At 39.9% G+C, this 25,926-nt stretch overlaps 1 protein-coding gene across 2 annotated transcripts in view; it reads left to right on the forward strand.

Moving 5' to 3' along the window:
• Positions 1-5,056: 5,056 nt before the first annotated feature.
• The window catches only part of LOC306813091 (SAM and SH3 domain-containing protein 1-like), a 515,485-nt gene continuing 494,615 nt past the window's right edge, over positions 5,057-25,926 (forward strand). For both annotated transcript variants that reach the window (XM_079328162.1, XM_079328163.1), the window contains exon 1: positions 5,057-5,658. In XM_079328162.1, coding sequence (XP_079184288.1) covers positions 5,203-5,658 — 456 coding nt within the window. In that variant the 5' untranslated portion in view covers positions 5,057-5,202. The remainder of the gene's footprint in view (positions 5,659-25,926) is intronic.

A 25,926-nucleotide genomic window follows, 5' to 3' on the forward strand; every position in this document is an offset into this window, starting at 1 on the left:
CAGTGGTTTATGTTTGTAAAGACAAACACACCCTGAATTATTATAGGGAACCATTGCTGTATGAAAATAGGTGTCTGTCAGCAGCTGGTAAAATAGCCACAAAATTTTTGTTTTAGTTTAGGATAATTTTGTTTTCTTTCAAAGACTCAGGATAGACTCTTTGTTACAAAAGGCCAAGAAGTAAAACTTGTGCAAGACCATTTACCTTTTTATTGACTATGACATCAAAAATAAAATGTTCAAAGTTGACTGGTTAATGGAGAATTAGCTAGTCTGTGGAAGAAGTTGGGCTCTTATATTTTTTCTTTCTGTCACTATGGAAAAGGAAAAGAGGATAATTTTTAGACTGAATTTTTGTTACAGAACTTGGTCGGATGAAAACAGTAGCCTTGATTTGGATATTCATTTCCATTTCTATTCAGTTTATTTATCCAACTCATTAAAAAGAGAACTGAAATTAATGCCTGTAAATTTTTATGGGAAAGGAGAATCACAGTAAATAAAGTAGCTGTTCTGTTTCAAATGCACTCTCAAATCGAAATTATGTTTACAACAAAGAAAAATGGATATTTCATCAGCTAGATTCTTTCACATTCCCTGTTGCATAGTCTCAGTGAGCATTATGCTATTACAAACATAGTGAGTAAATTTAGAGCAAGGTCATGTTTTTGTATATTTTAAAGTTTCCTTTATAATTAAAACATTGTTTTGTTTATATAAAATTCTAAGTGATAAATCTGTTTTGTAAACAGTTCTATTTTTACATTTAAATTTCATATAAATTCCTGATTGCAGTGTTCTCATTAGTCTCCTTTTTTGGTTTTTCTTTTCAGTGATAAAACTTTTACTTACATACCTCACAAACATCATGTTTTCAAGTATTTGTCTGCTGACAAAAATATGAGAAGGGGCTAGGAGAACTTGGTTTGTTTATCTTACAGATGAAAAGGCAAAGGGAACCACACAGCAGTCTTTCATTGCCTGTGGGGAAAGCCATGGAGAAGACAGAGTCAAACTATTCCTAGAAGAGCTCAGCAAAAGGACATGAGACAAAGGTCACAACTGCTTTGACCAGACAAGACGAAGAAATTCTTAATGGTGAGAGCTGGTCAGTGCTGGAAGAGACCACCCAGAAAGACTGGGGAACCTCCATCCCTGCAGATTTTCAGAAGTCAGTTGGGCAAAGCCATCTGCAACCTGATCAGAGTTTGCAATTAGGTCTGCTCTGAGCGGGGTACAGGACTGGCTGACTCCCAGGGGTCCTTTCCAATCTAAATTTTCCTAATCTTTTATGAAAGAGTACTTTAAATAATGGTCTTCTGATTTTTTAATGAGGAAAAGTCAATCTCCAGAACACTTAACAGAGAGTACTTTCCATTAGATTTAGTACAGCTGTGGGAATTGACATGATGTATACCAGTTTTTGAAGTTCTAAGTTTATTTCCCTGCAGTGTACAGGGGCAAATCTTTTAGATGGTGAGTTGTGTATGTATGTTTCTTAGTTGTCTGTATGTTTCTTAAGATTAACAGTTGGGGTAAGACATTGGATACATCCAAACTTTCTCTCACAGTCATTGTTATTTCTCTCTGGACTCTTTGCCAATGTATATCATGTACAGTCAAATAATTGCAACATTTTACACAAGTATAAATAGTTCTCTTTACCTGAACTAATAGCCTGGTTCTGCAAACATTTGCTATTGCATATAAGCAGTTCTAGTGAATTATTCACCTTGTGGAAACCCTAGAAAAATATTTGAGAGTCTGGTTCTTTTTTAAAAAAAAAGAAAACATAGAAATATTAACTCTTGATGGAACTGTATTCATTTCAGAGTCTTCCTCACATTCATCCACTATGTGAGTACTCAGTTCTGTGTACTCAGTTTGTGCTCCTGTCTAGTTTTGTCTCAACCATCAAATATAAGAGTGCATGATTGAAAACACTGAACAGTAGTCAGGTATCCAGAGGACATGCTCATACTCCTTTCCTAATGTGTCAAAAATCAAGTAAGTCATGAAGGTAGAAAAAATAAACAATTCTTAAGAGTTCCAGAATAATATCACTGCACTTAATAAAAAAACACATGAAGGAGTTTTTCAAACTGAGTTTGCTGTTACCAATCAAAGCATGCCTCCATTTTCTGCTCTGCCACTTTTTGATTTGCTTCCTTCTTTACTCTTGAATTACCTTCCCAAAATATACTGACTACCCTCCCCCCTATTTGATGTTGTCTTGGCACCAGGAACATCAGTGGAGATGATGAACAGTGCTAGCACTAGTATCAACCCTGGGGAACATTCCTTCCAACTACCCACCCAAACCTTATGGATATCTTCACAAAGGTTTGCCCCAGATTTTCCCTGAAAGTTGAGGTGAGGTGGACCAGTCTTTTGTTCCCTGGGCTTCTGACTGTCTTTCTTAAAGGCAGAGATAATATTTTATATTTATTGTTTATTTTTCTATTTCAGAGTCACATAAAACTTTACTATATTTGCTGACAGGTGAATTAATTATGTGAAACCAAAATCAGTGCCTAACAACCAGGGAGGTTCACAATGTTGTAACCTTGCCAGCCTCCACAGTCCCATGGGGATGCAACACTTCTCCTGCCATCCCATCAGAAGGGTCTTATCCTTTTACCAAGCACAACCGGAGCATAACATTTGCATAAACATAACATTAAAAACCTTTCAAGACTCTTCCAAAACGTGCTCATAAAAATGATATAATTCAGTATGTATTGTCAATGAGACCGATTAATAGGGCCTGCATCAGTCAGTTTTTCCTGCCTCTCATACCATCAGTTCCAGCTCCAGATCACAGAACCTCCTTGCTAATTTTGCCGGTGCTGTCAGTCTTTCACCAGGTCTGTGAAGAGAAGATAATTGCCGCTTCAATCTGTCTCTGGGCTGAGAAGAGTTTGACATATTATGTGGTCTGGGAGGAAAATAAGATTCAGGGGAAAGAAAAAAAAAAAAAAGTAAAAAAAAAGTAAAAGGATGGAAGGACATTTAAAAAGGAGTGGAATGCTCTTCCTCCTTTCCCCCCTCTAGCAGACGAACCTGATCCCTGGGCTCTATACCCAGAGGCTGCATTTTAACCGCTGGTAAGTAGCTAACCTTTCCAAAACACCTTGCAGTGCGACGCTTTCTGTGAGAACGCCGCTGTGCTGTGCAATCCTGTGGCGAACTACACGAGGCCTTAGGACAAATGGGACCTCAGTCTGCTCAAAAAGTCCTCCAGGAAACCCGTTGCGAATAAACCCCCCGCCAAATTACGAAAGGGAGCGTGTCCCTCATCCGGCATGCCAGTGCAGCGGGAGGCCGGTGGATGCTCCACCGACTGCCCCCAGCTCCCCCCAGCCATCATGAGGAGGGATATTCGCAGGAAAACACGTTTAAGCAGTTTAAAATTCCAGTGGCAGGGGGTCCCCTGCTCAGCCGGTGGGGGTGGCCGAGAGGCGGCGGCGGGGCCGGGCCGGGCCGGGCCGGCGGCGATTCCCGCGGCGGCCCGGCGGGGGCGCTGCGAGCCCGGCCTTCGTGGGCAGCGCGCGGCGCCTCAGAGCCCCGGGCGGCCCCGGAGGCGCGGGGGGTGCGGGGCCGGCGCCTCCCGGCTGCCCGCGCCGCTTCCCGGGGCAGCGCCGCTTCCCGGGGCAGCGCCGCTCTGCGCCCCCCCGACCCACGAAAGGGTCCCCTTACACCGCCAAGGGCTCGCTGCCCCCGCGGGGCAGCCGGCGCCGCCGTCGGTCCGGCTGTCCCAAGGGCGCTGGAGGGCAGCTCCCCGGGCCGTGCCCTCTCGGCGTTCCCTTGCCGCGGGGCAAAAGGAACGGGCAAGCCCGGCGGAGAGCCCCCGCAGCGGTGCAGCCCCGAGCCGCTGCCCGGCCAGCCTGCCTTGCCCCCCGGGCCCGCTGCACGGCCGGTCGGGCTGGGCAGGCGAGCGGCCGGCGGCGGAGACCGCGGGCTGCCGGCAGGGAAAGTTGGAAAGGCCTGGGGAGAGCCGGGGCAGCGGGGTGGCGGGCGAGGAGGAGGAGCGGGGGAGAGCCGCACCGGGAGGAGCCGGAGGAGATCTGCGGGCGGCGTATCAGGCTCCTCCGGGGTGGAGGAAGGAGGACGCGGGCGGGGAGCACCGCTCTGGGTACCGGTGGCTGGAAGGGAGCGCTCCGGCGGCCGCCAGGGAGGGCGGGGGCAGAGCCGGTGACCTGCCGCAGATCGGCTCATCCGCCGCCGCCGGAGGATGCACGAAGCGCCGGCCGCCCGCACGGCCCCGCCGCCGCCGCCTCCTCCCCAGGGCGGCTGCGGACAGCGGCGGGAGCGCCAGCGGAGATAGGGGAACACGGGGAAAGTTGTGCGGGCCGGGCGTAGGGCTGCGTGCCCCGCTGGGGCGAGAGGGCACCGCCAGCATCAGCGCGGAGAAAGTGGGGTTGGAGAACAGCTTCTGGTCTCGCTGCCAGCGAAGCGCATTTAACCAGGATGAAGGGAATGAAGGGAAACTGGGAAAGTAACTCGGAAAAGTGAGTGGGATTTTTTTTCTTCCGTTTCCCTCCTAATCCGAAAAGAGCCGTTTAAAAGGCAAGCCAAAGCCGCCGTGTGCGCCCGCTGCTGGGAGAGGCACGGGAGAGGAGGGCACTGCACACCGGCACCCCTGCCCACGCTGGGCGAGGGTGCGGGATCCTGCGCTCGGCTCTCCCACGACACCACCGTGTACCAAAGCAGCTACTTATAGTAAACAGATTCATCATACGACAGTGCACAGGAAGGTGAGACAGAAGCAGGAGCAGAAACTAACACTGAAAGGAAGAGAGCAAAAAAAGAAAAAAAAAAGACAGCGACTGCGAATTACTTCTAGAGAAAGTGGGTGGATGTTGTGCAGCGGCGACCTGGGATTTTAGGGGATGCACCCTTATATTTTGCTTCTCTCTAGTCCGAGCCTCCCTTCTCCGGTGGCAGAAAGCAGCTGTACTTGGTACAAGAAGAGGAATAAGCAGGAGGGGTTCGCTCAGCAATGCTTGCAGTGCCCTACTGATCTGCTTTAAGGATTTTTCTTTTTTTTTTCCTTTTCCTGGTGGATGTTTTCTTGACCTTGATTTTGAGACCTCAACTTGCATCGCAGTTTTTGTGGCTTTATTTCCTTTGGCGAAAAGTGGAAAGGGGGAGGCTGGCTCCGGTGCTGAAAGTTGCAATCGTTATTATTCTGGAGCCAGCATGTGCACCAACATAGTGTACGAGTGGCTGAAGACCCTGCAGCTCCCCCAGTACGCGGAGTCCTTCGTCGATAATGGCTACGACGACCTGGAGGTCTGCAAGCAGATCGGCGACCCGGACCTGGATGCCATCGGCGTGGCCGTGCCCCACCACCGCCGCCGAATCCACGAAGCCGTGCGGCGGCTGAAGGAGGCGGACGAGAGGGCGGCGGGGCTCTACTTCACCCTGGAGCCGCCGCCGCCGCCCCCCGGCCCCGCCGGGCGCTGCCCCCGCCGGGCGGGGGGCGCGGAGGAGCCGCGGCGGGGAGCGGCCCCCAGGGCCCGGGCCGGCGGGCGGCGGGGGGCGGCCGGGGCCGGGGGGCTGGTCGCGTACCCCAGGCTGAAGCTGAAGATCATGATCCGGGATAAGCTCATCCGCGACGGCATCAACCTGAGCAAGCCGCCCTACTCCAACAAGGTAAGAGGGTCCCCGCTGGCCGCCAGCCCAGGAGGAGCCGTGGCTGTGGCTGTGGAGGGGTAGCGGGGCTGGCGATGCGGGGTTCAGCAGGGCCGGGTCCCGCCTCTGCCATGTACTGGTGCTGAGTTCCTCCAGTTGTTCCAGTGGCATTTTGGAGGGGCATATGGCAGGGACTGAGCACCAGCAAGGTGTGAAGAGTAGTAAGGGCATCAAAGGTCAAATGCACCGGCACTTTTGGCATTGGTGGTATGGCATGGCACTGAGTTTTTGGTTTTGTCTCCCTGCTTTTTCATTAACTGATTCTTTTAGTCCGGTGTAGTTTGCGTTGGGAAAGTGGAAATTGACAGGATGGTCTTAATGGTTGGGGCATTTCTTCATCTTTTCTGTGAAACTTTTCCATTGTGTTGGAGAGGAATGGCTTCTCTCATCTATTGCTAGTAGTCCTGTTTTAATGTCAGTTTCTGTTGGTGAAATGGCTCCTGAAGCAAGTGGTAATCTGGCTGGAGGAAGAACTCCAGCAGCTGAATCCAACTGTTTCCTGGATTTATTTGCTGGAAGATTGTAGTGATTGGTGAATGTCATAACTATTCACCAGCTGCTCCAGCACAGGTCAGTCAATCTCCAGGATGCACAGTTTACTGAGTGACCAGAAAAGAGTATGTCTCAGAGTCTGTTCCAGTCTGATGAAACCTCAATGTTTACCTAGTTCTTATCTTTTGAAAAGGTTACAATGTAAGATTTATCAGTTTTGAAAGTTTGAAATTGTTATGTCTGAAATTTTTGGTAGGTTTCCTGCTGAAAATGTAATAGGCATAATAAGTGAAACAATAGAATAAAATGAAGAAGAAAATTATTTTTGAAAGAAACTAAGGTATTTTAATCCATGGGGGTTTGAGAGTTCAGAGTGAAATGCTTCAGAGTAGCTTGATGACCCAAGTTGCCTATATTTTCTTCAATGATTTGAAGTCTCATTTTTCAGAAAGACTGAGCAGTTGATGTTGACCTTCAACTTGTGGCTACTTTTCCCCTCTGAAATGCTTATGAATGTAGGGAGACAAGGTGATGGGTAGGGCTGCAAGTCCAAAAGTTACTTTTCATTTTGGGGAGATTTCTTTTTCCCCCCACCGTTTAGAGAAACACATCATTATATTGAAATTACCATTACATGTCTGATATAAAAGAAATTCCATGGAAGTTCTGGCTTGTCAGTGTAGCTGCACCACGTTACCATCTCCACAGCTATATTTCACTTCTTCCTTTTGACTTTGTGTGTGTTCTTCGTTACCAATTCAGTCTTTCCAAGTGGATCCTCTGTCTACTCTCTGTGGTATTTTAAAGTTGTGTAGAAGTGGCATTTTGGGACATGGTTTAGTGGCAGACTTGGCAGTACTAGGTAATGGATGGACTCAGTGGTCTTAAAGGTCTCTTCCAACTTAAATGATTCTATGATACTCTTCCACTGGAATTGTGAAATTTGTAAGATGCCAGCATATGCCATCAAGGCAATTATAATCCTTGGCATTAATTTCTTCTTTAGCTCACTTATTTTAATTTGATGGGTCTGATAATAATGTGGATTAACTGTCAGGACAAGCTTGCCTTACACAGAAAGCATCACTGAGCTTTGATTGTTTTAAATCTAAATGTAATATTTTGAAATACGAAAGAAACCAAGTTTACTTTCCTAGTTTTATTTCAGCCTGTGGTGTCAATGTATTTATTTTGGATAACAAATGCATATAACATCATTTTTCTACAGTAACAGAAAAAACTTTCTCTCTTCTCAGCGTGAATCACTCCACATTGTAGCACGTTGTAAGAAACCATAAAGCTGGCAAGATTTGAGTGTGTGTTGCTCAACATGCATTATTCTGAATGCCACCCACCATAGCAATCCATCTCCAGAATGGCTTAAAGTTAATAGCAAAAGATCACGTCACTGTACATTATTCATTGGATGTTGTTTAGAGCAAGAAAGATTAAATACTGTATTTTTGCATCTGGGAAAGAGCCATATTATAGCAGTGTCTCTTAAAAAAAATTACAACAAAACCTAAAAAAATCCAACAAAGTCAAACTGTAGAAAATTATGGTATAATTTAAGCATTAGAATTTTAATATAGCATATGCAGCATACAGGCTTCTGCATGTCAAAAGAAACTTGAATGTATTTTCTGCAGCATACAGGATTAAAGAATCAACTTGAAGTTTATGTCATTTTTTTGTATACATTTAACACTCATCCTCGTCATGTGAACATTCTGGAGTGAGGCATTAGACAACTGACCTATTCAATATCTATTTGCATTTCTGGTTATGCTGAGCTGCATACTAGTCTTCCACCTCCATGGCTTACCTGGACAATGCCATATTTTCTTCTAAATATCTATACATAGAAATTAGTATCTATGAGAGGAGAGGAGCCTGCTGGTGTGTTATATGTGTGTACATGTACATATGTATATGCATTCCATTTGTTTCCTGAAGAGTAATTCTTGGATTCAGTTATGAAGTTCTCAAGCAAGATTTGGTGTTTTATTTTAAAACATTCCAGAGAACTGGAAGTGTTACTCCTCTGGCTTCTTCAGAGCCCTTTGCTAGCTGACAGAGCTGTAAACGTGTCAAAAAATCAAAAATTAATATTGGATATGGCTGTGGAGATGTTAAAACATCCTTTTGCTGTCTTTCCTTTTTGCTGTAGTTTCAGATGAAAGGTAGAAAAACAGAGTGGGCAGAATACAAATCTATTGCTATGGTAAATTTTAGTTTAACTTTGATTACAGTCAGCAGAAATGGCTAACAGCTACTTAGCAGAGCTTAATATAAATCCCTTAAAAGACGTGCAGACTTGGAATTGAAGCCATGTGTGTGGGTGACTTCAGACACAGAGAATTATCATAAGCCATCTTGATTATTTCCATGGAGAATTTGAATGAGGCCTCACCTCCTTGTATTGCATCCTATGTGTATTTCAGGTAAAGGAAGGAATGTAACTGTAACTGAGGAGAAGTCTACAGGAGTCAGATTTTGTTCCATGTTGGTAATGCTCCATAGTACTCAAAGCTTTATGTTTTAGTTTATTTACCATGCTTGCTATTGCTGGCTGGTAGCCTTTGGAGTCCCACATGTCTATGAAACTTCTTGTGGAGGTGATGGGAGTTAATGCCCTTCAGACAAGAGCCCATGGTCAATTAAAACATCTTGTCATTTTGAAATCAGTTCAGCTGCTCAAAAAAAATTATCTTTGATATTTATCATTCTGAGTTAATTAGGAAGCGAATTATGCCCAATGTAGAAAGACTTTTAACAATCTTTTGCCCTGTAGAAGTTTTGGGGAATTAATTGATGGCATAAGGAAACCAAAATGAGCAGACCCCCCTGCATTACAGTCTAGATGAATGAAGGAAAACGCAGTACTGACCTGAACCAGCTGGATCTGAGATGTGTAGCCATTAACTTAATGCAAAAACACTTCTTTGGTGGGCTTATTCCAAAATGGATAATGTCCATACTGGGTTTGAGCAGGAGTAAAGTCACTAAACTGAACTGTGGAAGAGAGAGCAGAGGAGCATTCAGTTTTGTCAATATAAAGACAAGTAGGGTACCTTGTTGTGGAACATGCCAAGAGAAATTTAGTACTCTATTTATCTTGAATATAGATTAAGTGACATTTAATAGTTTACTGGAATTTCATTATTATTTCTAATTGAAATAAATGGCCTGACCTGTTTCTTGAAGAACTTTATTCAATTTTTCATCTGCAGAGAACTGCAAGTACATTAAAAACATACATGCATTAAATCTCCCACACCAATTAAGATGATTTGCTTAGCCTTGGTAAAGTTATAGTCATGGAGATTTCAATATTTATTAGAGAACATAAAACTGTAGTGTGACATATGTACATGTACGTGACTTCATTGTCACTCACTGTGCTCTTCACGATTATCAGCATGCTTGGAAAACAAACACTAAAAATTCAGATGCATGAGATCATAATCTCAAGAGTTCAAGCAGATGTAGAAAAGTAAAATGTCAGATCCAAGTGAGTATCTGCTTAAACACCCAAACACATTCTTTTTAAGTTATGTGCTGATAATATAGCACAGATTTGTGGTTCTGATTACGTCTTTGTTTAATCCTTGCTATTACAAAATAAGGAATATTTCACATAAGTTAAGAGGTAAAGATGCCAGTAATATTGCTTTGAAATACACTGGTTCGAGCTGGGGCTGGATAATGTAATCAGCATTTTAGATATCTACAGAAGTGAATTCAGCAAATTAAAAATATTGTGCTTTGAAGAAATGGCAACACTTACCTGTACTGGAATTAAACATGAATCTTTTTCTAAAGACCTGGCTGCTTTAGAATAACTGCATCAACTCTGATTAGCAGAGCGTTCTCAAATATGCCTTGGGGAAAGCTGCCTATTGACAGAAGTACTAGTGCATTAAGTAGTAACAATATTTTCATGGCAATAAATTAGCAAAGCTACAGGCGATGTTCAGGATGTGAAAAGATATTTTATATAAGATACCACTGAATTTGCCTTTGACTTCACAACTTTGTTTTCTTTTGAAGAAAACATAGCACCTCATATATTTGGCAGCTGTTTCAAAGTCCCAGTTTATTAAACTCGCTAAAAACAAAATGGAAAAGATCTTCTTCCTATCAGCCCATTAAAGCAAAATGTTGCAGATTATGAACAATACAGTACTATACTGTATTTGCATTTGAATTGTTCCTGAATATTTTGAAGTCTATTCAATCTCCTCTAGAAATGTTGAATGCAAATCTTCATGGGTTTCATTATTTTTCAATTTAGAGGGGAGGGAAGATGTCATTAGGGTAAATTACAGGTGTAGTCCTGAGAGAGGATAGTATCAACTCCACAGCTTTCTTGCACTTTTTCTGCAATTGTGTTAGGAGTAATTTCTGACCTCTGATTGTGGTGTGGGCTGGCAGAAGAGCTGTGCAAGACTGAGCAGTAGCCCTGCAAGAGGAATCCTTCCTGTGTCCTCCACAAGGCTCTAAGTTTGAAGAAAAGGCTAAATTTAAAGGTTCCTCCTGGCAAAAGAGAAATGCCTAGCCTCTAGTAGTTCCTTGAGGGTTTTTTGCTTCCCCCAAAGGACTTGATTCAGTCAGAGCTCTAGCGTGCAAAGCTGAACTGATTTTTCCCACCTGTGGGGTTTTATGTAAATACTGCATCTCGACAGGGACACCACTAGCAGCTTGACAAGTCTGTCTACCAGTTTCACTCACACACTGATAACCTGTCCTGTTAAGTAAGTTTGGTGAGCATAAGTTGTTCTGAAAAGTAAATGCATTTTAAGGAAAGTATTTGTGTTGATAACCCCACCTCCAGAGTTTCTGTCTCTGCCATATGTAAGATGGTGAAGCCCATCCATACAACTATTCAGGTGGAATACCAAAAAATCAAGATAATTTCTCACCAAAGAAGTATTCTTTTTAGCCATGTTTCTAGTTTTGCTTATGACCAATATGAATATTTCACATATTCCATAATATATAGAGCAGTTGTGTCCTTGATTTCTGACATGGAATTTAAGATTTTGTTTAAAGTCATGACAGATATTAGACCACTGGGATGAGGCACTGGGATCCATGCAGCAGTGTCTTTGTCCATTGCCTTAGGATTAAGAGTAAATTTCCTTACATGTAAGTAACAGAAAAGTGATCAAGGAATAACTGGTGGCCTGAGTGCATGGCAATTAATTATCCTTGTTAATTTCTCTGTATTAGTTATACCCTGAAAATGTCATTCTGGAAGCTCCTTATCTGCTAAGGTGTATAGATCCACACATAACTTGAAACATACTAACAGCCATTACAGAGTTTTTGAAAAGTGCAGCAGAGAGGTTTGAATTGACAGGAATACTATTATTGTAGATTAGGAATAAATTTGTTTTATCACTTATAGGAACTCGCTTACTGGTTTGAGATGCTTTTACAGCAGAAGAGGATAGAATGTGTTAATACTAGCATGTAGGTTCAACGTTAGAATTTTTTGCTTTGTCAGTTTGAATGAGCCCCTCTGCTTGGTGTTTGACAAAGCTATCTGTTCAATCTCTTTGTCTAGGCTAATATGACATCTCATATTGATGTGCTTATCTTGACAAATGTGGTGGCTTGTGCACCCTGCAGGAATTGTCTTTTATTAAAAGAGCACGGCATGGCTATGTTTAGCACTGCCACGTTATTTTGGGAATGGCTGTGCAGCAGGAAGGGGAGCATTGGGTGAACCTTAGATGACACTGGCAGTCTGCGAGCCAAGCAGGCCCAAAGCAGTCTCTAGTGACTCATCCAGCCTCTTCAGTTTGTTACTTGCAGATAGTAAAAAACTTTTCTTATGATTTTGCAAAACAAAAAAGAAATGGCGTGTCACGTGAAACACAAGTAGAAGGGCCCTCAAATAGTATCTCATCTTCATTCTCACAAACTCAGCAGGATGGGAATGACAGTGATTCATGCCTCTCGTGGGAGCCCTGTTCTTCCAGTTGGTCTCACTCCCAGTGAAGTCAGTGGGGGTTTTTCCAGGGATTTCATTTGATACTGCTTTTTGAATGAGGTGTTCAAATTTAAATCAGCTAGCAAGCATACCCTTACAGTCTGTAATTGCCTTGGTGGACATGAACAAGATTATGTGAGTTTAGAGCAGTAAATACAACAGTAGCATGAAAAAAAAAAAAGAAATCAGAACTTTTCAGAGCTTAAAGTATCACCATTAATAGCTTAAACAGTAGTGAGGCAAACTTTTGAGCGTAGATCTTACAGGTCTTTGCTAGAATAAATGTTTGGTAAATATTGTCTGAAATCTCCACTAATGTGTAATGGTTGGAGTTAGCATAGTTGTTTGCAGCTGTCATCTCAGTAACTTAAAATCAGGGAGTTTACATAGTAAACTAGGCCTGGTTAAGAAAAAACTAAAAGGCTGGGAAAAAGCCCTTGCCTTTCAGTTGGAGGATAAGGAAAGCTTGTATAGTTTTTTTCCCAGAGTTAATTAAGTGGCCACTTGGCCATGCTTTCACATGCACAGAAGGAAATATTTTTATTAGAAGAAAAAGGCATTGAGAACTTCCGTGACTGAGATCTGGAACTAGGCTGTTCATGCTGTGAAGAAGTATAAACCAAAAACTTAATAAGTTAATATTCCATAGAGGAAAAAACAAAACAACATCCAGACAAAACTAGGAGACTGTGCCATTTTTGCATCAGCACCCTTAGTTTGTGGATAGAGAAGTTTGCTTGTTTGAAAGTGGTACCTCTGTACTAGCCAGCTCCTTTCCTTTGGGCTCCACATTTCCCAGCCCTGCTGTCCCAGAGCCTTCTGTGTACCACAGAGCTCCCTATTCCCTGACTTCTCCTCCTAAATCATCTCCTCAAAGTCTGACTCAAGATACACTGTCTTCTTCCCTAAAAGCAATCTCTTTCCCACACAGGAATGTACATCTTTCGCCTTTGGTGTCCTTAGCATTGTTTTCTCCTAATCTACAGTCTGTATGAGTTCCATTCCATCTCCCTCTCCTGCTGCCCACTGTCTCAGGCTATTTGGATCCTCCCTTACATTCTAATGAGAAGAGAAACTTTCTCTCCCACTCAGGAGAGTGGGGCAATCACTTCTCTGTCCATTGTGCTCAATGTCCCCAGCTGCCTTCCCACTGACTTACACAAGTGGCTGAACCCAGACTGTTCTCATAAAATGAAAGCTCTAAACTTCAATGTTAAAAATGTCAATCTTAAAATTGCCACAAGCAGCAGTCATCCTAAGTCCCTTGAACCCCAATTTTGTGGCAGAAAGAAGGGATTGATCTAGGAAAAGGAGGATGAATAATAGTTTTTGAACTACTGTATGGAACTGATTTCATCTTTTTGAAGCAGGGCTCAATGTATTCTTCAAAAAATAAGTTGTAACCTCAATGCAAAGTGCCTTCAATGCAAAATTTTGGAAGGCTTTTCTTTTTGTATGATTTTGAGTTCTAATAATGGGATCATAATCATTGCTTCTAATTGCAGCATCTCTGAATTCTTATACAGTTGGGGTTTTTTACCAAAATATTTTTCTTGGGATTTTATTTGAACCTTTTCTACTTATAACTGCTTTTACTGCATTAAGAATTTTTGTACAAATGCATCTCTGACCTCTTGTTTACCTCATAGTTAAGGTTTTCCCCTAAATATTCAGTTATTAGTTTAGCAGAGGTTTTTCTGCAGTTACAGAACGAAACGTACCAGAATGAAGAATCATCAATAATATCATAGGTCTTCATGTGCAAGTTCCTAAGCTAAAAATTTCAACCTAAATATAAGGGCAAATGGCTATTTCAGCCTGAGTCTGCATTCTTTCTCACATCATACCAAATGTCAGAGGGGAATCTCGTTTTAAAACACTAACCTGTAGAAACTAATGGTGGAAATTGAAATTGCTAACCAAGATGATTTTTTCCTTTTAAGGTAATAACACTTAAAAGAGGAGAAAACAGAAAATAAGGAAATGGGACTAAAGCAAGAGTAACTTTGATTTAACTTGCTGTTTTCATGTGAAGAAAACTTATTGGACTTTCCTGTGATAACTTCTAAATAAGATTTTGCCAAGAGGGCATTTCAGAGAGAGCATTTTCACATGCACTTAGTATTTGCACAGTGTTAAAAATAATGCTCTGTAGTTTGTGGAGTAGGATGGAGCAAGAGGAAGTTTGACGAGAATACCACTAGCTGGTTTCTGTCCAGCTCTAAAAATTACATACAGTAGGGACATACTTCATAGAGCCAATTAGATTAGAAGTAATAAAATGTGTATGTGTCATTGCCAGTAATGACAAAAAAACCCCAAACAAACCCCCTAGTCACTTATTTTATATCTCTTCAAGAACTAACATTTGTATCCCTAACAAAGGTTAAAGGAAAATTCTTCCTTATTTCTTTGACTTGTGGTCTAAAATCTCCTAGTTTGAAGTAGAGTTGAAAAATTCTCTTTTCAGTAGTGTTTTGGGTCCTGATGCAATAGTTCCCCAGGAAAATGTTTTTGTTCTCTTTGATAGAAAGGCATACATGTGCTGTCAAGTGAAAGGAAGGGAGCTTATTTGTTATCAGGCAGCAATGGAAATCAGCTGAGCTGGGCTTGCTCCTGAGTGCTCCCAGGCTGGTGGCCTCAGTGCTCATTTACCTCTATAAATATGAGTAGCACTGCATAACCTTGAGCCATGTGTTTGTTCTTTTGTTTTGTTTTTTAAAGGGAGTTTTGCCTGCAGTGACTCTTGTTGTAAGTAAGTTTTATGCATATAATTGTAAGCAGAATTTATTATGATAAGAGATGGTCTGAGTCTTTTGTGGAGCTTGTCTAATACTGATATTACAGCAAGTACTAGTTTGAGTGTTGTGCTCTTTATAAACCATTGCATGAAATTGGGTGGCTTTCCTATGAGTCTTCTGTAGTGCGTATTAATTCACCTCTATCAGAAGTTGTAAAGGATTGAGGTATTCCCCTAAGGAATTATTAATCATAGAGCTGGAAACACACTTAAAAAATAATTTATATTCTTAACTTATGTATGTTAAAAAGAACTGGTTATGCAACCACTGGATTAATTAAGTCAAATCCTATTGTGTTTATCAGGAACTAAGCTATTGTAGTACATCCTTGTTCTATATGTGTGTGATGGGCTTGGAAGAAGTATGGTTTTGTCTAGGGTTTTATAGAACTTGTTTTATAGACCTCTCAGTGGCTGAAATTGATGTAATAGTTAATATTATTGATCTCATTCTGGAAAATAAGGCAGAAATTCCTTTGTGCTGAGCATATTTCTTCCTATGGGGACAAGGAAATGAGTATCATCTCCTCAATAATAAATACCAGCTTTGTACTTCCAATGAATATCAATTAAATTCAAGGTGAAGGTAGTGAAGGAATTTCAAGGGCTTATTTTTCTTTTCTTCTTGTAGCTCTTGTCATGTTTACCATTAAAAATGTCTTTCTCTAATTTAAATTTGCTGTACAACTAGACAAAAGCAATGTGATAAACTTAGCACATTCTAAAGTCCTCCTTTTTGTTGTTTTTCTTGGTAGTTTGTGCAGTCTGAATATATGCTTCATGTGCTTGATAATTCTCAATTTGTAGATGTCTAATTTAAAGTTTTCAAGATGTGTTACTTCTAGCCAAGTGCTAGCACTGGTTGCATTGGCTGGTCTTCAAATCACGGTACCTAAATTCTGCTCTTAACTTGTAGAGCTGGCATCCTAAAAATTACTTTTAGAATGATTTGGGTGTTATCACTAGCACCTGGCTACATTAAACAGCCCCTCCTGGAATTTATGTGCTCTTGGATGGTTGGTGTTGGTTTTTTTATTTTTCTGCCTTTTTTTTTTTGTTTGTTTGTTTTGTTTCTCCTTTTGATGTCTTCCTTTATTTTCATATGTGTTTGTCTTGCTAAGTGCTTCATTTACCAAAAAAAAAAAAAAAAAAAATTCTAGACTCTTTCAGGTAGTTACCTGGGCAATAATAAGGTAACAGAGAAATATTTATGGCTTTAATATTGTATGGTTTAGGGGCATGTATGAATATTTAAAAGCATTACTGAAACCCCTAAAGTGAAAACCTGAACAGACTACAGAACTGAATTTGTCTTCTATACTTTCTTGTGTTCTGTTCATTAGCTGCTCGAAGGTGAGACCTACATACATATTTGTATGTAATGAATATGTAATTGTATGTTGCTGGGTAAATAGCTCTTTGATGGAAGAGGAAACTTCTGTTGCTTCAATGTTATGAGTTATCTTTTTCTACAGTAGGGTTTTCAAATTAAAATCATATTTACAGTCTGTTCTCTCAGGTTTTTAAGCTGCAGCCATTACTCTAATCATGTGAGTTGGTGGAAATTTTGCTATTGATTTTGTTGGAAATGGACTGAGGGTTTTGCCAAGGAGCTACAACTGTGCTTTCAAAGTACTAAATAGAAAATGTAACCATTATAGTTTCTGGTTGAAATTTTGCCTAGATTTAAATGGTTTTAAAAATGTGTTTTTATTAGCTGCTATTTTCATGAGCTGGTAAAGTCCTTTCTCCTTGAAACAAGCTGTTGAGAATTTGGGTGCCCTTTCCCCCCCACTTAATGTTGTCAGCCAAATGCTGTTAAATAAATCTGTACCTCTTTTGTCTCTTGCTCTCCTTTTTTTTTTTTTTTTTTTTTTTCCTTTTTCTTTCTGTCTTACCCAACACCCCTCCCCCCTGCCCACCCACCCCTTTTTCCAGTTTGGAGGCTTACAAGTTATAGCCTGTCAAACAGTCTGGTGAAATTCTGGATGTTTTTCCATTTTTTCAGCTGGAAGTTAGGAAGGAGAAAATGTAGTCCGTAATAATGAGATTTTTTTTGGTACATGAAAAATATTGAGAAATCAAGAAGTGGAATAAATTGATAACTGTGCTTTAATTACCTACTGATGCAATATATTTATTTCAAAAAGTTTTTTAGCCTATTTAAGAAGAGTAATGCCATGTTTTAATTATTGGTGCCTTACTAGACTTAAATTGCCCAGGAGGAGAAAACTTGGAAAGAGGTATTAGCTATAGTAAAGAAATGGCCAGAAAGCCAGACTGAGAAATAAAGGGCTCTTGCACTGGGAGTTTGTATCATGCTGCTGTAGAACTGTATGCCTCAAAAACTAGATCATTCTGACTTTGGTGAAGGGGTGGGATTTGTTTGGAGATGAGTGGATTGGTTTACTTTTGTGTCTGGTCAATCCTAAAGGTGGAAATTTTACAGACATTGTAACTAATTTCCTGTTCTTTTTTAGTTAACATCATGTGTTCTGAGAAGCTGTTGGCTGTCTGCCCATGTGCTCCCTTGCCTTTTTTTCAGAATCTATGGTTTCTGCTCCCTTTTCTGATAAATACACACATTGTTTTAGACCTGTTAGCCCATTGCTTGTGCTCATGTAGACCATCAGCCTGGAAAAGAAAAGAGGGCTGAAAGGGTATGCTAATAACACCCTAAGGATATTTTCTTTCTTTATTCCCAAAACTATGTATAAAGCATACTTAAACCCTGGCTTTCCAAATACTTTCAGTGTCTTTTAAATACAAGAAAAAAATTGGAAAAGAAAAGCATTTTTTTTTTCCAGAGGTTCATGTTTAAGTCACAGCTCTGGATGTTGTTTAGACAGCTTGCAGCTGAAGAATGTTTCTTGCAGTTTTATATAAGCTTCTTTTTTCCCCCTGTACAAATAAGTGATAGTGCTACATGGAAATGTGTATTTCTAAAGACCAGAAAAATGACTGAAAATGATTCAGCCGTTTTCCATGTGTTCCCTTTCAATGTATCTTAAGATTTGACCAAGTGGATGCTGCCAGAATTATTTTTGTAAAAATAATTCTGTTTATGTGACATCAGATCCACACAGGGTGTTAAATGTCCTTCTGTTGTTTGGCAAATTGGTAGCACTAACCCTAGGTAGTTTTTGTGATTGAAATACTTGTCCAGTACCTTTGAGTGACATACTGGTAAGTATTTTTTTCCTCAATTGTAAGCTGGACTTTGAAATTGGTGGTTAACAAGCAGTTGTATAACTTTAGAAAGGTCACATTATTGGTGGTCTTAGTCTTGGCTATATCTTGCTTTGACAACGCTAAGCTGTCTTTGCTGTTAGAACTTTTTCCTAAATTTTCCATGCAACAGTTTTAACCTATTACCTCTTGCCACATCTGCCATGGTCATGGAGAATAAAGGTTTTAGTCTTGTCCTTTGTTGACAAGCTTTAGCTGTCCGAGGATGTCACTAAGTTCTACCTAAAGGTGTCTAGTTAACTAATAAAGATGGTTCATTATTCCTCCTTTTAGGTTATACTTGCTAGGCCAATTCTTGTCCTTTGAAGTTGGTCCCCTCCTTTGTTGGACTGAAGGGCTCTGGCTGTTGAATTCCTTTGGGGCCTTGCTGGTGTGGGGCATAACCTTTTGCAGTAGATAATTTGGTTTGTTGGCCCCCATATGCTGTCATCCTTTTGTCATATTGTGATACTGTGGATTCACGCCTTGGATCCACGAGTGACCCTGAGACCTTGGATAGCAGAGCCAGCTGTTTATTTTGCATTATTGGTGTATGCAATGCTTTGTGCTCAGTTGTCCTTTCTTGCTGCTGTCCCTGAAGAATAACATTCCTGTATATCAGGCTCTCCCTTCAGTGTAAGACCATTTGAAAGTCTAAGCCTGTTGTTCTGTACAATGCTCCATCCAGTTGAATGTGGCCTACTGATATAAAAAAGCAATGTTTTCTCTACTCAAGCCAGTATTAAAACCAGTGATTATTGCTGTAATGAAGACAGCCCCCTGCTAAACTTGGCTTGATACCTCTTTAATTTTTGTTTATAAAAATGCTTTTTTCCTCATGTTTGTATTCTTTTGTTATTTTGATTTATACTGTGCTTCTCTAGTTTACTAATCCAAATGTCTTGATGTCTCATGAAACAGCATTAAAAGATGTAATGAAGTTACGATTTTTGGCATCCACTTATTTCCTTTTTTTGGTGGCAACTTGTTGTCTGGTATACAAAGAAATTAGGTTAATTTGACATAATCAATACTAGACAAGGCTAGGTTGACTGTTAAACATTGTCATTTTTTGATTAATGAAACAGAAGCATTTTTATGTGGGAGGATCAATAAATATTCCCTGTATAGCATGTTTGTTTCAACCTTCTGGTATCTTCCTTTTCCAGAAAGTCACAGCTCTTGGTAGGTTTTTGGCTCTTGGTTGGTCAATTTTGGGTGAGGGTGGCATGTTTTTTTGCTGAGCAGCAGCCCATCTCCTTGCATACAGTCTCAATTTCCCCCCATGCTGTGACCATAAACCCAGCCTCATAGATGAGCACTTCTGTATAGTTGTTGACCCCTGCATGGGTGACAGTCTGTCAGACAGAGACTCCTGTGTGTCCTCTGTATTTCAGCTCCTGCTGGTTTTCTGACGAAGAGAGAGAACCAAGGGTAACTTTTTCTCCACTTCAAACACTTTGTGCTGGAGCAGGTTTTGCCTGTAGGTGCTCCAGGAATGTGCTTGTGTAAAAGCAGAGTCTGCAAAGGATGTGTGCTCAATATCATGAAACTGCACAGTAATTTAAGCAGGAGAAGAGATGTGCTGTGGAAGGACATCAGGTTTATGGAAAAGCCCTGGACAGTTCAAATGCGTAGGCAAGAGAAACAAAAAAGGCAAAAAAAATCACTCTTGTATTTCCTCAAGCCTTAGCAGTGGAAGGGAAGAATGAGAACAAGCCCCGTGTTTGTATCTGTGTGATGCTGTATATCTTAGTCCCTACTTGCATAATCAGAAGATCTTCTGGTTAATGCAGTGGGAGCCCATGCAGTGTCTGTGCATGTTATCTACATTATCACCCCAATGGGCTGAGTAAGTTTTGATTCAAAAATTCTGATCTTAATGAGAAGAGGGTGAGCTGCAGCATACTGGAGATTTTTTTTTATGCTTAATTGCTGAACCACACATTCATCTACTTATGTGAAGTTTAGTGTTTTCAACAGTTTATTTTTCAATAGCAAAAACCATTCTTAAATAATACTGTTGTTAACCACTTTCACCACACAATTCCTGAAAACAAACAGTTCAATATATTGCTTTTAGGGGAAACATTTTGCAGTTTCTCCTAGCCTGGAGCTTTGGGGAAATCAGGAAATCACTTAGAGGAAGTTATAAATCTGTGTAAAGGGCCTTTTAGATTAAAGACTACTTTGTCAACCATGAATGTGTCTCATAATAGAATGTTATAGAATAGAATGTATGACCTGATCGAGTAGAGATTACTGTGTTGAGGTTGGGGGATGTAGGGGTGGGTAGGAAGGGAAAGGAAAGAAAGGGCTAGAAGAGGAAGGGAAAAGAAATTGAAGTTTTTACTTTGTTCTTTTCAAATTCTATCCCTGGAGATTCTGCAGGAAGGATCTGCAAATTCTCTTACTGATTTTTTTTTTATTCAATGTCATTAATTTAGGAAAATACTCACCAGAATAAAAAGGCAATTTTTGTTGCACCCCAAAATGCACTTTAGTGGCCAGTTGAAGCAGACAATGACATCAGTATCTAGGTGTGGAGGAATCTTTTGGACTTAGCAACTGGTTTATTCCTATCAGTCATCCTAAGAGAAGCACTATAAGATCCTAAAAAGTATTTTTCAGTTTTTTTCTTTTAAATAGAAGCTCCACTCTGATTTTCAGCTTACATTTATTATGGATTCGGTTTTCATATTTTACAAAAATATAAATAATGATGGTCTTTTAAAGTTTATGTAGGTTACTGTGTAAAAAGAATCATCCCTATACAGCGCCCTGTGCATAGTCTCCAACATGGGTGTATCTTCCTCCATGAAGAGAGAATGGCAACAGTCCCCATTTGAGGGATAGGCCAGACTCACAGCACAGTAAGAGCAGGTGTATTTCTTCAGTGCCTTTGTTCTGATAGCTGAAACAAGGAAAACTCTTCTGGTCTCTCCTTGTTCAAATAGATCACATTCACAAATATTCTGATACGCCTTTCCTGCTAAACCCATCTACGTTTTAGTGTGAGTTTGTTTCAGAATTTTTAATCTGATATTTTATGAAATGTCTAGCTAGCATACACTTTCATATCCCTACAAACATTAAGGTCTTTACCTGTTATGGGCTATTTAATTTTCCTGATTTCCTTTCCACCTCTCCCAAAAAAAGCACATGTCTCTAGAAGCCTATTTTCTTTTTATTACCAAGGGAATGCAGTAGATTGCTCAAGTAATGTGTAGGCATTTTCTTTTTTTGTTTCCTGATTTTGGTTTGTTTTCTCTTTTTAAAATGATATACAGTGTTTTACAACTGTGTGGAATATTCTTGTACAGTGCTGTAGGGTGTAAGTTAACCCAGATGTTACAAGTTGTCTTGAAGTTTTTAATTACAGGTCTAAACTGCTTGTATACCAATGCAGACCTTTTCAGTTTTTGCTTCTAACACTTAGAACAGATTTTTTATTTTTTTTTTTTTTAATTGGGGAGTTGAGTATCTGCATGTATTACATAAACAAGCACGAGTGCCAAATCTAATCTTTGACATTTTAAATTTTTTTTTTTTTACATGTCTCAAAGCAACTACTACTCTCCCTGCCCCTGCTGCTTTCTTAGATAAAGTAAATGTTTGTAAAGTCAATTTTGCAGGGCTGCAATTCTTGGTGACAAAATAATTTTGAACACTGGTAAGAAAATTTATAGATTTCAATTACAGCTTGTAGTATATCATAATTCTAGTTTTATACCCTGTGCAGTTCAGTGTTTTGGATTTTTAATGGGTATAGAGCAGTAATCATAAAAGTGATTCAAAATGCACCCAGTAATTACAGAGATTTGCTGTTGCTTTTGCATTAAAATTATGATGATTTACAATCAACAAAATTGCAGTCTGTGGTTTTACTTCAGATACTCACGCTATTACACTGTTTATTAGTTATGGTCAGTGATTTAGAGCTTAAGAGCTACACATTAGAAAGCTGTAAAATTAGTTATTCTTTAATAGATGATAACAATAAATTTTAAAGAGACTTTATATTAGTTATAATCTTGTATATTAAAGAATACACATGTAGCCCTTTGTACATCCTTTTGTTACTGGAAATTAACTACAGCTAAAATGACTTAGATGGACTGCAACAGCCAGGGTTGCATACATATACAAATGGGTTTTTTCTTTGTTTCTATTATGGACTAAGAATTTAAGGTTAGCTGCCAGCTGCCTTTCTGTTTGGCATGTAATGCAAATCCTTTTCTTCACCCCTTCCCATCATACCCCAAATGCATTTCTAGGTATAAATGAGTTACTGGAAAGGTAGCTAATATACTGAAGTTATTAGCACTGAAAAATCATACAGAAAGAAGGAAGAACTCTTTTGCTTGCAAATTATTTTAGAATGCCTTTTGAATAGAATAAGTATATAGAGGAATTTTGCTCACTATTCCTCTTTCTGTCCATTTTCTCATTTTTCTGTATCTTTTTTTTCTACCTTCATGTATCAAAACTGAAGGAGAACAGACAATTACCCTTAAGTAGTAGTATTTGAACAAACCCTACAAGAAAAATGGAGACAGACTATTTACAAGAGCATGTTGTGACAGGATGAAGGGGAATGGCTTTGAACTGAAAGGGATAGGTTAAGATGAGATATAAGGAATAAATTCTTTACTGTGCGGGTGGTGAGGCACTATAGCACATTGCCCAGAGAGGTGGATTGCTAATCCCGGGAAGTGTTTCCAGACAGGTTAGATGAGGATCTCTGAGCAACCTGGTTTAGAAAGGTGTTCATGTCAGTGAGGTTGGAACAAAATGGTTGGTAAGATACTTTCCAACCTAAACCATTCAGTGGTTCTATGAATCCGAGTTGGACTTTGGGAACTCTGACTTGAAGCTACTTTAATAATATGTTTCTTGAGAACATTGTTGAGCATTAGCATAGAGAGCACTTTTCTGTTCTTATTGAACTTGGATTTTAACTAAGATAAGATAGTGATCAGGTACATTAGCAGTCAAGTCACGATGTAAAATGTAGTTACTGATTATATACCTGTTAGTTAGGAATACTGAATAAAAACTCAAAACTACAGAGGTTTTGGAACATTTGAATGACTGTGGTTTGACTCTACATGCTCTTATGCAGGGCCTTTATTTTTTGACCAATAGTGTTGCAAGAATAAATGTAATATTTTATTTTAGCTTGTGTTTTATGTACAATGCCTACTTAAGGTTTCAGTCACTGTGTTGCATTAACAGTTGTATTCATACCACTCATGTAAAATATTTGTAAGAATGGTCTTTAGAAATTTTCTGTATTAAGATTCATCATCAGAAAATGGATTTTGAAATGAAACCGAGATCACCTCAGTACTGATTGCTTTGGATTTTGCATTCTCTGGCAGATTCTTTCCAGCCTGGCACCTTTGTTAGAGGTTATGATAGTGTGAGAGAGGGTGCATTGGAAATTGAAAATAGCAAGATTTTATCTTTACTCTTTCCTTAAGGGCTTAAATTCTTGTAAAATCAAGCAGGAGAGATGCCAACCAAAATTGCACCTGGAAAAAAATTTTCACCATAGTCTATTTTGTCTAGAGATGGTTGGATATTTTTTGGTTAACGTTAAGTTTCTGAGGTGTTCCACTCTATATTCTGCCATTTTCAGTGAACTTCTGATCTCTAATGAGACTAGCCATGGCTCCCTGCAGAATCTCTCTGATCTATAAAGCCTCATCTGTTCATTTCTCTGTCTCAGCCTCTTCTCTGGAGGATCTGAGAATCCCTAGCTGGTATCTGCCCCAGTTTCTGCAGCTGATCTCTGATATATTTTTGAAGCCCAGATGGGTGTCTAGGGGTGTAGCCAAAACTCTGGTGTTTGAAGCCCAGAAATTGTCAGGATGAGGAGGAGTTTGCCTAGGAGCCATTTATCCTGTAACCTCATACTCATAGCTCTCAGTGAGATTGCATTCTTGCATGACTAGAGATGCCTTTTGCCAAATCAGATTTTAACTACTGTACTTTCACTGCATTAGCTGAAGTAGTCTGTATTAGAATAAAGCCCTTGTTTCATAAGCAGTTTAACTGGTTGTATTTAAACAAAGAAACAAAACCCCAAACCCAACCTTTTAATTAGGCAGTTAATTTTAAATATCTGTTACCCTCATCTTATCTGAGCCCAGACATACACAACACTCCTCTTTGTATCCTTTGAGAGGGGTTATCTTTGATTTGGGTAAATCCTGTGTTGTGAGCAAGTCCATGGTCATATGAAGATGGGTGGCATATGAAGGTGGAGTAGGGGCAGAGATGAGGACATAAGTGATGAGGGAATTCAAAAAAGCATCTTTACAGTCAGAGTTTGACTCTACCTCATTATACTATGTGACCCTCTGTCCTCTGCTCTGTAGATTCATGTTTTGTGAGCAGGATTATTTTAGCCAAGTATTAGGTGGGAGGGGTAGTGAGTGATGGATGAGTAGCCAACGACCCTGACAGAGTCCTTTGCTCAAACAAGCTTTTCTGCCATTTGTCAAGAGAGTTCAAGCTTGCCTGTTTCATAATAGCTCTGTGTTTGTGGAAATAAAACTGTTGGGCAGTTTATTTTTTGTTGATTTGTGTAGTAGATTGTGTTGGATGGGTTAATACTTGCTCCTAGTAATTCAGTGGTTTCTCTTGTTTAGATTCTCCATTCCATGTAATACAGGAAGGACAGAAAAACTAAGACCTTAAATTTCCAATAAGTCTGTAAAGCACGAACATCTGCTGGAGTCATGAACTGTGTATTGACTGTGTTTGCTAACAGGGCAAAGGCAGCTGATCATGATCATCCTTCTCTTAATTACTTTGTCAAATGTCACTACAGTTCCATGTAGGGAAAAGAGGCATTTCCTTAATGAAAAGGAAATAAGATAAACAGCAAGCAAAAATGGAATAGACTGCTAGTATGTACACTGCAGCTCTCAATTTTATTTTTTCATAACTGTCACGTTAAATTCTTTCTTGGAAAGATCTCAGTACCTTTTTTTCCTACCAAAATACATGGTCTCTAGTTCTAGTTTTACAGGCTGTTGGCCTTTTACATTGCTAGTTACCCAAAGTGAATGTAGGTCAGGGTTTCAGTTTGGCTGTTTCTTTTGACACTTATTTTCTCTAGCCTTATCTATCAAGTACTGATAGTATTTTTTTAATAAGGTCTTAGTGTTTTTGTATAGTAAAGTGAGAAGGAGGTATATTTTGCAAATGTGGGTGTCCATTTTACATTTTGGTAAGCCAAATTTCAGACAAATCTATCTCTTGAAGCTCAGCCTAGCAATAGAAATTACATTTGAGGCCTTTGGACCTTCATGGGGCAGTTGTAATCTGTATCTAATCTGTGTTAACAAAATCAAAGACATGTTAATACATATTTAACCCTGAAATGCTTTTACATATTCAATACCTTTTGGAGTAGAATATTAGGTAGAAAGTGTATTACATCCTGCTAATTCTATTTTGATGGCTTAGTTTGTGAAGATTGAATAACGTATTTGTGGTCTAAAATGGTAAAATAGACCCATGACTTTTTCTACACTCATGACCTCTACCTGTGCAAAGGCAAAGTGAGGTTGCTTTGGGTTAAAGCTAACTAGGTGGTAATAGCATTAGTACAGTTCAGACTTTGGTGTTGACTGTGATATTCTGCTGGGAATTTTCTGGACAGCAAGGCACATATGTTAGGTAGATGTACAAG

The sequence above is a fragment of the Erithacus rubecula genome (genome assembly GCF_903797595.1).
Source record: "Erithacus rubecula genome assembly, chromosome: 2".
Taxonomy (NCBI): domain Eukaryota; kingdom Metazoa; phylum Chordata; class Aves; order Passeriformes; family Muscicapidae; genus Erithacus; species Erithacus rubecula.